Below are 16,940 nucleotides of genomic sequence, written 5' to 3'. Positions count from 1 at the left end.
TTTTTTTTTCTTCTGGACTAGATTTTCAACAACCTTTGTACACCGAGGTTCCTGTACCCTACCATTCTTTCTTTGTCTCATTGGAACATACCCACACAGAGCACCACGCAAATATCCCCTGAACATTTGCCATATTTCTGCCGTACATTTCCCTGAGAACATCTGCTCCCGATTTATGCTTCCAAATTCCTGCCTTTTAATATTTAGTAATATTTTCACTTACTCCAATTAAGCACTTTCCTAACTTGTCTGCTCATATCCCTCTCCAATGCTATAGTAGATAGAATTGTGATCACTATTTCCAAAATGCTCTCCCACTGAGAGATCTGACATTTGACCAGGTTCGTTTCCCAGATTACATACAGCTCTACTCTTGTAGGCTTATCTACATATTGTGTCAGGAAACCTTCCTGAACACACCTAACAAACTCTACCACATCTAAACCACTTGCTCCAGGGAGATGCCAATCAATATTGGGGAAATTAAAATCTCCCGCCACGACAACCATGTTATTTCCAGAATCTCTCTCCCTATCTGCTCCTCAATGTCCCTGTTACTATTGTTACAAATGTGGAGCAACTCTGAGGGGCCAAAGGGTGCAAAGTCGCCCCCTCCTTTTTGAGAATCGCAGGATCACTATTATTTTGGGTCTGAGACCCAGGAAATGAGAGAGATACACATCATGTCAATAATGAGAGAGAGAGAGACGCAGAATACACAAGGTTTGGAATGTCTCCTGACATAAGCGGAACGGAACCACTGATTACTGCTATTGTCTCTTGGAGAAGGAATTGTATATTGAGTACTGTACTATTCACTGAAACCCCTCAGGGGACAACCAGAGTGGTCTGGTTGAGGGATTGCATCATCCCAACCTGACTGACATCTGAGACCCCGTGAGTGAGGATAAAAGAGGGGTCTGGGGAACACCCCTTTAGACACACCAGGAGAAACGCTAGAAATCCAGTGACAGCATTTTATAGCGAAAGCCGGTGGGAGCTCGTGTGTGTCCTCCCTTGCCTGGGTGGCGGGCTCATCACGGAAGAACAGTTTAGCTAAAGGAGAGGTCACACTTGAACGGCCACTACAACGAGACACCTGACGGATGGAAATCATAAAGGAAAGTCGGCAAGTTTTTCTCTCTCTCTCTCTCTCTCCAACAATTGCAACACAGCGATAAACAAACGATGGCAGCCTGTGTGAACTGAAGCGAACTTTATATTTCCATCGGACAATTCATTATTCCCTAGACAACGATAGAGCTTATTTCTCATTGATTATTATTATACCCGCACTTTTAGGTTTAGTATTGACGACGTATATTATCTGTATATTTGCATTGATATTATTTTTGTGTATTTTTACTAATAAATACTGTTAAAAATAGTATCATCAGACTCCAACGGACATCTCTACCTTTGCTGGTAAGTAACCCAGTTACGGGGTTCGTAACACTATTAGGTGGTCTATAAGAAACACCCAGTAGAGTTATTGCATCTCAGTGTCTGCTTGCACTGCACTATTTCTGTAACTGTAGTACTTTATTCTGTACTTCCATTTTCCTTCTAGTACCTCAATGTACAGATGCAACAAAGCAATTTGTGTGGATGGCATGCAAGACAAAATCTTTTCTCGGTACATCTGTACACATGGCAATAACAACAGACTAATTCACATCTACCAATATTCTTCTCAATGACTTGGTCACCTTCGATTTGATTCATCCTGTAATTTTCTGCCAAGCCACTTGTTTCATCTTCCACGAGTCTAAACTCAAAAATTCTCACCTCACATCTTAACTGAAGCCCTTTTCATCCAAAGCAACACACAAAATGCTGGAGGAACTAAACAAGTCAGGCAGCATCTATGGAAATGAATAGACAATAAATGCTTCAGGCTGTGATCCTTCATCAGGACTGGAAAGGAAGGGGGAAAGACACCAGAATAAAAATGGGGCGGGGGTGGGGGGGAGAGAGAAGGGAAGTAGGACAGCTAGAAGGCAATATGAAGTTTGGTGGGTAGAAAAAGTAAAGGGCTGTAGAGGAAGGAATCTGATAGGAGAGGAGAGTGGACCACAGGAGAAATTCAAGGAGGAGAGGTCGGGTTGGGGGGGGGGGGGGTGGTTTATAGTAAGAAGAGATAAAACTGACTCTATCTTTAAGTTATTTCTGCCTGAGTCTCCAGGTCTCTGTTCCCCTAAAGTTCTGGACACTTCCCTCTTTACAATTTTTATTTAATTATTGATCTACAACATGGATCGGGCCCTTCTGGTCCTTCAAGCCACACAGCCCAGTAACCCCCAATTTAACACATGCCCAATCATGGCACAATTTATAAATACCAATTAACCTACTAACCAGTAGGAATGTGGGAGGAAACCAGAGCACCCAGAGAAAACCACAGGGTGGATGTACGGACTCCAAAAAGATTACCTCTAAATTGAATTCCCAACTCCACCACCCCAAGCTACAACAATGTCATGTTAACCTCTACACTATCATGGCACCCAATTTTTGATTTCTTAATCAGCAAGCTTTCAAGCTTTGGTATTACCTCTGAACTTCACTCCTTTTCATTGCTTTCAATATTGTTCCTCATATAAATAGCATCCCCCTACACAACTACTTCATGTGGTGCTGCCTAAATTTATGACTGTTGAACACTTGCCAATGAAGCTTCCACCACACCACCATAATTTAACTTTTCTACACAACCACTGTCATAGACAGAATGCAAGGTGAAGTGATAAATTTGAGCACAACTTGTAGTACAGTCTGACTGGTTTCCTCAGTATCAATAACCTAGAGAGCTTTGAGAGTTGAAGCAGAATGAACTACTTACTGGTAATTTCGTTAATGCAGGATTGTTGACATGTTTGCCAAATGCATCTTCCTGGAACTGGAGAAGCTGAACCACAAGACTAGCCAATGTTTTGTTCGAAGGTGAATCCGCCTGTACAAACTAAAAAAAAATCATTAAAGATTAAAGACTAGCTTTGTCAAATGTACATTGAAACATCGTGAAATACATTGGTAGCAGTAACTACCAACACAGGCCAAGGAGGTACTGGAGGCAATCTGCAAGTGTCACCATTGTTCTGGCACTGATATAGCAGGCCCACAACTTGCTAACCCTAACCCATATGCCCTTAGAATGTGTGAGGAAAGCAGAGCACCTGGAAAAAACCAATGTAGTCACAAGAAGTTTGTACATTGAACAAACGCCGATGGACAGCAACAGGTATCAAACCCCTGATCACAAGCACTGCAAAGCTTTACGCTAACCACCAAGCAACCATGCCACCCAAAGCACAAAAGAAGCAATTATCAAAACAAGATTTATATACTTGCATGCTTAGCAAAGTTCATTAGCAAACATGAAGAATTTCCATATCATACCAGAATCTTTTTCTCTCATTTATTATATCCAATGAGGGGCTGTTTTAGATTTCAACACATGCAATCAACTGAATTATTGAATTTACATCTTCATATTATACCTCCCTGATTAGAAAATTCTTACACATATCCCCTCATTTGCCAACAAGTAATGCATCCACAATTGCTTTTTAAAATAACATTTCTCCTTCCTGGCTCTTCTCAATTTGTCTACTGCCTTTGCAACAATTGACTACATCCATGCTCATATCAATGCAACTGCCCTGGCCTATTTCAAGCATTTATCTATGCTAGAAACTCAATGACAGCCAGCACCTGAAAAAAGAGCAAAAGAATTACTACTTCGGCCACCTGACAAAGAGCCTTGAACCATAAATACTGCCTGACTTGCCGACTTTCCAGTATTTTCGTGTTTTATTGCTCCTTATCAAGTCAACTTTTATTGTCATTTCGACCATAACTGCTGGTACAGTACATAGTAAAAATCAGACAACGTTTTTCAGGACCATGGTGTTACATGACACAGTACAAAAACTAGACTGAACTACGTAAAAAAACAACACAGAGAAAGCTACACTAGACAACAGACCTACACTGGACTGCATAAACTGCACAAAAACAGTGCAGGCATTACAATAAATAATAAACAGGACAGTAGGGCAAGGTGTCAGTCCAGGCTTCAGGTACTGAGGAGTCTGATAGCTCGGGGGAAGAAGCTGTTACATAGTCTGGTCGTGAGAGCCCGAATGCTTCGGAGCCTTTTCCCAGATGGCAGGTGGGAGAAGAGATTGTATGAGGGGTGCATGGGGTCCTTTATAATGCTGTTTCCTTTGCAGATGCAGCATGTAGTGTAAATGTCCATGATGGCAGGAAGAGAGACCCCAATGATCTGCTCAGCTGACCTCACTATCCGCAGCAGGGTCTTGCGATCCGAGATGGTGCAATTTCCGAACCAGGCAGTGATACAGCTGCTCAGGATGCTCTCAATACAACCCCTGTAGAATGTGATGAGGATGGGAGGTGGGAGATGGACTTTCCTCAGCCTTCGCAAAAAGTAGAGACGCTGCTGGGCTTTCTTTGCTATGGAGCTGGTGTTGAGGGACCAGGTGAGATTCTCCGTCAGGTGAACACCAAGAAATTTGGTGCTCTTTATGATCTCTACTGAGGAGCCGTCGATGTTCAGCGGGGAGTGGTGAATGGAGGATGTGAAGAGGCTAAGGTTAAGATAATGTCTAAGCAAGGATAGTTTACCAATAGTGTGCAATCAGCCCAGGCAAGAAAAGTCTTTGAAGACCACAGCTGCTGTGTGTACAGCAGAGGACCAGAGCTATTTGCATAGAGTCAAGGAGGGAAACAAAGGATTCTGGGATGACACTTACGATTGGTCAGTTACTTTACTAATTCTGAAGTATTATTTGCCTTTAATGTGGAAATTCTATTGGCCATGAATACCTGTGTCACTACACTGTGACTGATGATTGATCATGCAAATAAGGAATTTGAATATACAGAAGGTCACCAGTATCTAAGTGTCAATTCTGCACAAAAAAGGCATTTGTTCAAACTTCAGAACAATGTGCTGACAGGAGTCATGCTGTTCTTCTTTTGCACAAAGTTCAAAACACATTTATTAGCAAAGTATGTATGCAGCCTTGTTATTCATCTTGCAATCATAAAACAACTAACAGCCATAGAACCTGTTAAAAGAAAATCCCCACACAAAACCATCACTTGTGAAAGAACAAATCACACAAACATAAACAGCGAACAACGGACAGATCATTAGGCATCAAGTCACAGTCCCCAAAAGCGAGTCCACAGCCTCAAGTCATCTAGGTAATTGCTAGATTTATTACTTCTCCCAAAGTGGATGAAGCGCAGATTATCATTTAAACGGTGAAAGATTGCAGCATGCTGTTGTGGAGAGGGACCTGGGAGTGCTTCCTCATGAATCACAAAAAGTTGGCTTGCAGGTACAACAAGTTATTGAGAAGGCGGGAAGCAGCCTGGTCAAGGGAAGTGCCTGGTGTGAAAAGTGCTAGTCTTTGGCTCGAGAAATTCTGGCAGTTTTGGCAGTTGAATAGTGCAATCAAGAATTGATTAGCAGTTGATTGGCAATCAAGATTTGAATACCTCAGACTCAGCAGAAAACAGCTGATTGGGCAATCAAGGTCAGGTGAACTTGCAGCTTGCAAAGCTCAAGCAAATAAAAAGAGGGAGAGCTCTAGTGAAGCAGCCTGTCGGGAAGTGTCTGGTGTGAAAAGCTTGAGAGTCTTTGGCGAGGAGACTATGCCAGGCACAATTGCAGAGGGTGAAGACATGACTGCTAAGCTGATTCAGTGTGCTACGTGCATGATGTGGGAGGTCAGGGACACTGATGGTGCCCCCGGCTGCTACAGCTGTGGAAAGTATGTCCAGATTCAGCTTCTGAAGCAGCATGTTGCAGCACTGAAGAAAGAACTGGATGACCTCAGGTTCATCTGTGAAAATTAGGGTTTTCTGGACAGGACCTACAGTGAGGTCGTTACACCGAGGATACAGAAAGAGAGAAAGGGGGTGACGATGAGGAAGGAAAGGATGCTTGAAGTTCAGGAGACCCCAGGGTTCTTGTTCAGGAAACAAGGATTTATATTCTTGGACCACTGGGATCTGTTTTGGGGCAGGGATGAATTGTACAAAAGGGACGGGTTGCACCTTAATAGGCGGGGGACCAGCATTCTGGCAGACATGTTTGCCACTGCAACACAGATGTGTTTAAACTAAGTAGTGGGGGGGAGGGGATGAACTGGAAATATAAGGATGGAGTTAAAGGGAAAGTGAAAATAAGAAAAGTTAAAAAGGACAACAGATTCAATGGAGTAGAAAGCTCAAGAAGAGATCATACAGTATGGCCAAGTGAAATAGGAATTGATATGAAAGGAGAGGGGAGTACCGAATTAGAAGTATTATATATGAATGCACGAAGTATAAGGAATAAAGTAGATGAGCTTGAGGCTCAGTTGGAAATTGGCAAGTACGATGTTGTGGGAATAACAGAGACATGGCTTCAAGCAGACAGGGCCTGGGAAATGAATATTCAATGATGTACGTCTTATCAAAAGGACAGACTGACTGGCAGAGGGGGTGGGGTGGCTCTGTTGGTGAGGAATGATATTCAGTCCCTTGCGAGGGGGGAACATAGAATCTGGGGATGTAGAGTCAGTATGGATAGAACTGAGAAATTCTAAGGGTAGAAAGACCCTAATGGGAGTTATCTACAGGCCCCCAAACAGCAGTCTGGATGTAGGGTGTAAGTTGAATGAAGAGTTAAAATTGGCATGTCACAAAGGTAATGATACAGTTGTCACGGGGGATTTCAACATGCAGGTAGACTGGGAGAATCAGAATGGTACTGGACCCCAAGAAAGGGAGTTTGTGGAGTGCCTCTGAGATGGATTCTTAGAACAGCTTGTACTGGAGCCTACCAGGGAGAAGGCAATTCTAGATAGTGTTGTGCAATGAACCGGATTTGATCAGGGACCTCGAGGTAACGGCACCATTAGGAGGTAGTGACCATAATATGTTTTAACCTACAATTTGAAAAGGAGAAGGGAAAATCGGATGTGTCAGTATTACAGTTGAACAAAGGGAACTATGGAGCTATGAGGGAGGAGCTGGCCAAAGTTCAATGGAACAATACCCCAGCAGGGAAGACAGTGGAACAAAAATGGCAGGTATTTCTGGGAATAATGCAGAAGGTGCAGGATCAGTTCATTCCAAAGAGGAAGAAAGATCCTAAGGGGAGTAAGGGGCTGCCGTGGCTGACGAGGGAAGTAAAGGGCAGTATAAAAATAACAGAACAAGTATAACATAGCAAAGATGAGCGGGAAGCCGGAGGACTGGGAAGCTTTTAAAGAGAAACAGAAGATAACAAAAAAGGCAATACGCCAAGAAAAAATGAGGTACGAAGGTAAACTAGCCAAGAATATAAAGGAGGATAGTAAAAGCTTCTTTAGATATGTGAATAGCAAAAAAATAGTTAAGACCAAAATTGGGCCATTGAAGACAGAAACGGGTGAATTTATTATGGAGAACAAGGAAATGGCAGACGAGTTGAACAGGTACTTTGGATCTGTCTTCACTAGGGAAGACACAAACAATCTCCCAGATGTAATAGTGGCCAAAGGAACTAGGGTAAAGGATGAACTGAAGGAACTGTATATTAGGGAAGAAACGGTGTTGGATAGACTATTGAGTCTGAAGGCTGATAAGTCCCCGGGACCTGATGGTCTGCATCCCAGGGTACTTAAAGAGGTGGCTCTAGAAATCGTGGACGCATTGGTAATCATTTTTCAATGTTCTATAGATTCAGGAACAGTTCCTGCTGATTGGAGGGTGGCTAATGTTGTCCCACTTTTCAAGAAAGGAGGGAGAGGGAAAACAGGGAATTATAGACTGGTTAGCCTGACGTCAGTGGTGGGAAAGATGCTGGAGTCAATTATAAAAGAGGAAATTACAACATTTGGATAGCAATAGAAGGATCAATCCTAGTCAGCATGGATTTACGAAGGGAAAATCATGCTTGACTAATCTTCTGGAGTTTTTTTGAGGATGTAACTATGAAAATGGACAAAGGAGAGCCAGTGGATGAAGTGTACCTGGACTTCCAGAAAGCTTTTGATGAAGTCCCACATCGGAGATTAGTGGACAAAATTAGGGCACATGGTATTGGGGGCAGAGTACTGACATGGATTGAAAATTGGCTGGCTGACAGGGAACAAAGAGTAGTGATTAACTGGTCCCTTTCGGAATGGCAGGCTGTGACCAGTGGGGTACCGCAAGGTTCGGTGCTGGGACCGCAGCTGTTTACAATATACATTAATGATTTAGATGAAGGGATTAAAAGTAACATTAGCAAATTTGCTGATGACACAAAGCTGGGTGGCAGTGTGAAATGTCAGGAGGATGTTATGAGAATTCAGGGTGACTTGGACAGGTTGAGTGAGTGGGCAAATGTATGGCAGATGCAGTTTAATGTGGATAAATGTGAGGTTATCCACTTTGGTGGCAAGAACAGGAAGGCAGATTACTATCTAGGTATTCTTGTACATCAGTCAATGAAAGCAAGCATGCAGGTACAGCAGGCAGTGAAGAAAGCTAATGGCATGCTGGCTTTTACAACAAGAGGAATTGAGTATAGGAGTGAAGTCCTTCTGCAGCTGTACAGGGCCCTGGTGAGACCCCACCTGGAGTATTGTGTGCAATTTTGGTCTCCAAATTTGAGGAAGGACATTATTGCTATTGAGGGAGTGCAGCGTAGGTTCACAAGGTTAATTCCTGGAATGGCGGGACTGTCATATGTTGAAAGATTGGAGCGACTGGGCTTGTATACACTGTAATTTAGAAGGATGAGAGGGGATCTGATTGAAACATAAGATTATTAATGGATTGGACACGCTGGAGGCAGGAAGCATGTTCCCGCCGATGGGTGAGTCCAGAACTAGAGGCCACAGTTTAAGAATAAGGGGTAGGCCATTTAGAACAGAGATGTGGAAAAACTTTTTCACCCAGAGAATGCTGGATATGTGGAATGATCTGCCCCAGAAGGCAGTGGAGGCCAAGTCTCTGGATGCATTCAAGAGAGAGTTAGATAGAGCTCTTATAGATAGCGGGGTCAAGGGATATGGGGAGAGGGCAGGAATAGGGTACTGATTGTGTATGATCAGCCATGATCACAGTGAATGGCGGTGCTGGCTAGAAGGGCCAAATGGCCTACTCCCGCACCTACTGTCCATTATTTTTTGTCTAAGGCAAACGAAATGTTAGCCTTCATTGCTAGAGAGATTGAATTCAAGAGCAGGGAGGATATGTTGCAACTACGGTTAGCCCTCCTTATCCGCAGGGGATTGGTTTCGGGACTCCTCGCTGATATCAACATTCGCGGATGCTTAAGTCCCTTATTCAACCTGTCTCAATGCGGTGGATCTTAGGACCCAGCGGAACCCCAGACCTTATTTAACCTCAGTGCGGTGGACATTAGGACCCGGCGTCAGAGCTCTGAATACGCAGTGTTTCTGTTCACGAAAGTGGAAATAATAAAGCGATCGGAAAGAGGTGAAACTCCATCGGTCCCTGGAAAAGCAATAGGCTATAGTCGGATCGGAACAATTTTAAAGGATAAAGTGAGAAAGGCTCTGCCCTGATGAAAGCTACAATTATTATTAAGCAAAGCAGTGGTTTAATTATTGGGTTTTGGGTTTTTGATCCTCCACATCAATCCAGCATGGTGAAGAGCACACTCAGGAGCTATCTGTCCTGAGTCCCGAGTCCTTCCGTTCCCGAGCCCAATGCTGAAACATACGTTCTTAAGTGTTTTATATGCATAGAAAAGTAAAATATATACTATATACTAAGACAAACGTTTGACTAACTGACGCTAAATAATCCTGGATGTACCTGTTCCGACTTACTTAGTAAGAACTTCCAATTTTTTTCAATCCCGATCGACAATAACCCACGGACATCCTCCCGTATTCTTTAAATCATCTCTGTATTAGGTACTATAAGTAATCTAATGTAAATGCTATGTAGAATGGTTGTTATACTGCATTGTTTAGGGAATAATGACAAGGATAAAGGTCTGTACATGCTCAAACAACAAGTGCTGGAAGAGCACTTCTGGGTTTTCGTGATTCGCAGTTGGTTGAATTCACGCATGCAGAATCTGCGGATGAGGGCCGACTGTATACAGGGTCCTGGTGAGGCCACACCTGGAGTACTGTGTGCAGTTCTGGTCTCCATACCTGAGGAAGGATATACTGGCCTTGGAGGCAGTACAGAGGAGGTTCACCAGGTTGATTCCAGAGTTGAAAGGGTTAACCTATGTGGCGAGATTGAGTTGCCTGGGACTCTGAAGTTCAGAAGAATGAGAGGGGATCTTATAGAAACATACAAGATTTTGAAAGGGGTAGATAAGATAGAAGTAGGAAAGTTGTTTCCATTGGTAGGTGAGACTAGAACTAGGGGACATTGCCTCAAGGTTCAGGGGAGAAGATTTAGGATGGAGATGAGGAGAAACTTTTGCCCAGAGAGTACTGAATCTGTAGAATTCTCTGCCCAAGGAAGCAGTTGAGGCCTCTTCACTATATTTAAGAAGCAGTTAGATATGTTTTTACATAGTAAGGGAATTAAGGGTGATGGGGGGAAAAGGCAGGTAGATGGAGCTGAGTTTACAGCCAGATCAGCCATGACCTTATTGAATGGCGGGGCAGGCTCAATGGGCTGGATGGCCAACTCCTGTTCCTATTTCTTACGTTCTTATGCAGGCGAGAGTAGTTGGTCCAGCAGCCGACAGCCGCAGCCACTGAGTCAATCAGTTCAGTGCTCCATCGATGCTGCAGGTCACAGCCACAGATCCTCTCCTGCTCCAAAACACCTCAATCAAATCTCTCAAATAATAAAGTGCATTTAGCACTGAGGACATTAAACATCAAACCAGAGACGAAAGTGAGTCCATGTCCACAAGCTGCCGAGGAGATCAAACCAAGCAGCATAGGTCCCAAGACGCCTGCACTTTCTGCTGGCGGCAGCAAGAGGGATACAAGTCAAACTCAGGCAGACGGCACCGAACACCGTTCGCTTTCTGCTCTCATCATTGTAGATTTTCATCTTGCTCAATGCTTCAATTGGCACGGAGTAATGCAGCTGACGACAGGTTCACATTCCACCCTCACAGCCACCCCCACGGTTGGCCAGGAGATCTCAGAAGCACCAGATTTCTCAGATAGCCAAAAAATTACGTTTGTAAAAGGGAATTAAAAGTGAGCTTTCTTCCTTAACCTTGAGTTGTGGATAAATCTACAATGCTATCTACACTGTTACGGAAAGTGGTCTAGGATTTTGACCTAGTGAAGAATGGCAATGTATTCCCAGGCAAGGATGGTGTGTGGCTTGGAAGGTAACTGCCCTTGTCATTCTGGTTGTTTATTGTGGTTGCAAAGTGCTGACTGAGCAGTAGTACAGCACAGTACCAGCCCTTCAGCCACGATGGTTTGCCGACATTTTCAAAAGATTCAAAGTTCAAAGTATGCATGTCTGAGATTTGTCTTCCCACAGAACCCAAAGGAAAAAACATCAAACCCCAGTGCACAAAAGAATCATGCAAACAACAAAAAAAAAGCAAAAAACACAATCTCAACCAAAGTCATAAAAACAGTCCAGGAATATTCAGTTCAATCTAGCTGTCATCATGTCTATCCCTCGAGGTCAAGGATGATAGTCTTCGTTCCATTGATCTATCACAGAGCGAAGACGCCTGTGCATGTATTTGTTTAACGTGTACTTGATGCTGCACTCCAAAAAACACACAATACTTCATAAATCAATCAACTGATTCCAATGGTATGGAAACCACAACAATTGGAGCTGATGGATTTGTTGCAGCCTTCATAGCCATTGAGTTCGAAGTAACTTCGTCCGCCTAACACCATGTTTTTCATTGACTGCAGGCCACAGAGCCAGTCAAGCTACTCCTAAGTCAATCTCATGCTTCCATCCTACATAACCTTACATTTTTTAGCTTCCATGTGCTTATCTAAAGTTTCTTAAATGCCCCTAATTTTGTTACCTCTACCACCACCCCGGTAGGGCATTCCATGCCCCTACCATTCTATATACAAGACGTACTAAAATGCTGGATGAACTCAGCAGGTCGGGCAGCATCCGTTGACTGCTCCTTTTAACGGATGCTGCCCGGCCTGCTGAGTTCATCCAGCTTTTTTGTACGTCTTGATTTGACCACAGCATCTGCAGTGTACTTTGTATATACAAGACTTGCCTTTCACAAACCCCCCCCCCATACTTTTTTCCAATGATCTTAAAATGATGTCCCCTGGTATTAGCCATTTCCACTTTGAAAACTGTCTGGCTATCCACTCAATCTATTCCTCTTACCTTCTACACCTCTATCAAGTTGCCCCTCATCCTCTTTTGCTCCAAAGAGAAAAGCCCTAGATCTTCAACCCATCTTCGGAAGATATGCTCTCCAATCCAGGCAGCATCCCCGTAAATCTCCTCTGCACCTTCTCTAAAGCTTCCACATCCTTTCTACACAGAGGTGACCAGAACTGAATACAATATTCCAAGTGTAGTCTAAACAAGGTTTTATAGAGCTGCAACACTACCTAACTGCTCTTGAAACCTGACTAATGATGGACAATGCAGCATATGCCTTCTTAACAACCCTGTCAATCTGTATGGCAACTTTGAGGGATCTATACACATGAACCCCAAGGTCGCTGTTCCTCCAAACTCTGAAGAATCTTGCCATAACACCACACTAAACCAAATTCAACCTTCTAAAGTGTTTCACTTCACATTTTTCTGGGTTGAACACCATCTCCCATTTCTCTATTCAGCTATGCACCCGGTGGACAGAGAAACGGCAGCTGGAGTTTAACCCAGCCAAATGTGTATGCACTGTTACACCTTGTGAGATCAAATGTATAGAGACAGTACACTTATTGGCAGACCCTTAACCACATTGATGAGCAGAAGAATCTTGCCCTCCAAGTTCATAGCTCCCTGAAAGTGGCTGCACAGGCTGACAGGATAGTAAAGGCAGTTGATGGAATGCTTGCCTTTATTAGTCAAGAAACTGAGTTCAAAACTCAAGTTATGTGCAACTTTATAAAAATCTGGAGTATTGCATTAAGTATTGTGTTACTGCAATTAAGATGGAAAAGAACCTGTGAGGCAGGATTTATGAACATTTGGAGAGGCAGGCCATGCCTTATGAGCCTGATTGAATTTTTTGAGGATGTGACTAAACACATTGATGAAGGTAGAACAGTAGATGTAGAGTATATGTATTTCAGCAAGGCATTTGATAAGCTACCCCATGGAAGGCTTATTGAGAAAGTAAGGAGGCATGGGATCCAAGGGGACATTGCTTTGTGGATCCAGAACTGGCTTGCCCACAGAAAGCAAAGAGTGGTTGTAGACGGGACATATTCAGCATGGAGGTCGGTCACCAGTGGTGTGCCTCAGGGATCTGTTCTGGGACCCTTACTCTTTGTGATTTTTGTAAATAACCTTGATGAGGAAGAGGAGGGATGGGTTAGTAAATTTGCTGATGACACAAAGGTTGGGGGTGTTGTGGATAATGTGGAGGGCTGTCAGAGGTTACAGCAGGATATTGATAGGATGCAAAACTGGGCTGAGAAGTGGCAACTGGAATTCAACCCAGATAAATGTGAGGTGGTTCATTTTGGTAGGTCAAACGTGATGGCAGAATATAGTATTAATGGCAAGACTCTTGGCAGTGTGGAGTATCAGAAAGATCTTGGGGTCCAAATCCATAGGATATTCAAAGCTGCTGCGCAAGTTTACTCTGTGGTTAAGAAGGCATACAGTGCATTGGCCTTCATCAATCGGGGAATCGAATTTAAGAGCCGAGAGGTAATGTTGCAGCTATATAGGATCCTGGTCAGACTCCACTTGGAGTACTGTGCTCAGTTCTGGTCGCCTCACTACAGGACAAATGTGGAAACCATAGAAAAAGTGCAGAGGAGATCTACAAGGATGTTGCCTTGATTTGGGGGGGGGGGGGGCGGCATACCTCATGAGAATAGGTTGAGTGAACTCAGCCTTTTCTCCTTGGAGTGCAGGAGGATGAGAGGTGACCTGATAGAGGTGTACAAGATGATGAGAGGCATTGATCGTGTGAATAGTCAGAAGCTTTTTCTCAGGGCTGAAATGGCTAACACAAGAGGGCACAGTTCTAAGGTGCTTGGAAGTAGGTACAGAGGAGATGTCAGGGGCAAATTTGTTTTTTTTATTAAACGCAGAGAGTGGTGAGTGTGTGGAGTGGGCTGCCAGCGACAGTGGTGGAGGCAGATACGATAGGGTCTTTTAAGAGACTCTTGGATAGGTACATGGAGCTTAGAAAAATAGAGGGCTATGGGTAACCCTAGGTTATTTCTAAGATAAGGACATGACACAGCTTTGTGGGCTGAAGGGCCTATATTGTGCTGTATATTTTCTATGTTTCTAAGTCTGGACACCCCATCAATATACTGTTGGGATTAGAGCAAATGTGCTAGACTCTCCCCACTATTGGAAACATCCTCTCTGCATCAATTGTATCTGCACCTTTCAACATGTTCCACCAACATGTTTCAACATGTTCCACCAACTTAACCATCAAGGACTTCTGAGGCAAGCAACCTTCAGCACTGTGGATTAAAATTAATAATATATTCCTCAATCCTACGTTTTGGAAAGTGGCATCATAAACCAAGGGGGGGGGGGGGGGGGAGAAACACAATCAACATCTGCCCTTCCAGTACAGTAACAGCCCCGGGTCTGACTTGTGGGCAGGTATGCCTACCCAGTACACCAGCTGCCACTGGGTCTCACTTGTGGACCAGTGTGCCCACCACACCAACAGTCCTTAGGCCTGCATTCAGGGACCAGTATGCCCAACACTGCCCAATACTCCCGCAGCCCTCAGCTCTGGACTCAGGGACCAGTCAGTGTGCCCCACAGCTGCCGGGTTCACCAGCAGCCCTCTGATCTGACTTCTGGACTAGTGTGTTCACCACCGGTCCAGTACACCAACAACCCTCGGGTCCAGCGCTCACAGACAAATGTGCCCACACCCTTCTTCAGGACACAAGTAGTTCTCCCGCCACCCCATTAAACAAATTAACAGCCCCAGTGCCAACACCTGCAAAAGGAGACCAGCAACCGCAACGATAACCAGGAGCAATTCAACCGTAGACCAAAACACGATTAAAACCCAATGTGCCCACCCCAGGACACCAACAGGACCCGCGGCATCGGGCGCCATTTGAATGAAGGCCACAGATGAAACTCCTTTAGCCAAGGGACACTCACTTTCTTGTAGCTCTTGCCGAGCCAGAGCCGGAGGCCCTCGAACTGCGCCACGGTGTCAGCCGACTCCAGGAATCGTACATTGGGTCCACCGTCCTTCTTACGCGTCACGACCGCCGCCACCGCCATTCCTCCAGAAGAACGGAAACAAAGCAACAACGCGCAACTTTATTGTTCCCGCACCGCGCATGCGCACCATTGGGCTCTGAAACTGGACGGGCAGAGTAACCGCATGCGCAGTAGCAGCTGAGGCGCCAGAACGAGCGCCCTCACCGCAATACAGGTAATAGAATCAGAGTCACGTTTAATATTACCGCCATATGCTTACACAGCTGCCTGTGGTAATAAATTCCGCAAATTCACCACCCTCTGGCCTAGAGAAATTTCTCCACATCTGTTTTAAATGGACGCGTCTCTACCCTGTTCTGTCCTTCTTCGACATTCCTGAGTGCCCTCACTTGCCTGTACTGTATGCACTGTCCTGACTCTACTCTACGGCCTGTACTCTCTGGTGTATACTGTTTCGATTGTAATCCCCTGTCTGTAGGTCCCAGTCTGTTCTGTCCTGCCAATACGCCATTATCAGAAGACCAGGAGACATAGAAGCAGAATTAGGCCATTTGCTCCACCATTCAATCGTGAATGATCGTCTTTTCCCTTACTCAACCTTCGCCCGGTAACCTTTGATGCCGTGTCCAATCATAAGATCATAAACTATAGGAACAGAAGTAGACCATTCGGCCTATTCTTCTATACCAATCCTCATAGAGGGATCAGCAGTGGAGAGTGAGCAGCTTCAGGTACCTCGGTATCAAGATCTCTGAGGATCTAAGCTGGTCCCAACATATCGATGTAGTTATAAAGAAGGCAAGACAGCGGCTATACTTTGGTAGGAGTTTGAAGAGATTTGGCATGTCAATAAATACACTCAAAAACTTCTATATTTGTACCGTGGAGAGCATTCTGACAGGCTGCATCACTATCTGTTATGGAGGAGGTACTGCACAGGACCGAAAGCAGCTGCTGAAATCTACTCAGCTCCATCTTGGGCAACAGCCTACAAAGTACCCAGGACATCGTTAGGGAGAGGTGTCTCAGAAAGGTAGCGTACATTATTAAGGACCTCCAGCACCCAGGGCATGCCCTTTACTCACTGTTACCATCAGGTAGGAGATACAGAAGCCCGAAGGCAGACATCCTAGCTCTCCCGGAAGTTTCAGGAGTTGATGGCGACTCCCTGACACCCACAAATTATATACAATATCCTAGAAATCGATTTTTTGAGAGTGAGCAAGAGAGAGAGTGTGAGGGAAAGCGAGAGAGACAAAGCGTCAGAGAGCACGAGAGATAGAGCAAGGGAGAGAGCACACCATGGTAGAGTTTTCCAAAAAAGAAAATATAAAACATACTTCACCCCAGACCAAAGGAAAGGGTACCCCTGCCTAATATAACCATATAACCATATAACAATCACAGCACGGGAACAGGCCATTCCAGCCCTCCTAGTCCGTGCCGAACTCTTAATCTCACCTAGTCCCACCTACCCGCACTCAGCCCATAACCCTCCACTCCTTTCCTGTCCATATACCTATCCAATTTTACCTTAAATGACACAACTGAACTGGCCTCTACTACTTCTACAGGAAGCTCATTCCACACAGCTATCA

General features: G+C 44.4%; 1 protein-coding gene across 4 annotated transcripts in view; it reads right to left on the bottom strand.

The window, feature by feature from the left end:
* Positions 1–15,440, bottom strand: part of smarcc1a (SWI/SNF related BAF chromatin remodeling complex subunit C1a) — a 286,601-nt gene extending 271,161 nt beyond the window's left edge. For 2 of the 4 annotated variants that reach the window (XM_073070033.1, XM_073070197.1), the window contains exons 1-2: positions 15,277–15,438; positions 2,843–2,962 (exon numbers count right to left, since the gene is read on the bottom strand). In XM_073070033.1, coding sequence (XP_072926134.1) covers positions 2,843–2,962; positions 15,277–15,402 — 246 coding nt within the window. In that variant the 5' untranslated portion in view covers positions 15,403–15,438. Of the gene's footprint in view, positions 1–2,842; positions 2,963–15,276 lie in introns of all 4 variants that reach the window. The other 2 variants (XM_073070120.1, XM_073069954.1) reach the window with 2 other exon arrangements.
* Positions 15,441–16,940: the final 1,500 nt, after the last annotated feature.

This window comes from Hemitrygon akajei, chromosome 1, assembly GCF_048418815.1.
Source record: "Hemitrygon akajei chromosome 1, sHemAka1.3, whole genome shotgun sequence".
Taxonomy (NCBI): Eukaryota; Metazoa; Chordata; class Chondrichthyes; order Myliobatiformes; family Dasyatidae; genus Hemitrygon; species Hemitrygon akajei.
This window is presented reverse-complemented; position numbering and strand designations above follow the sequence as displayed.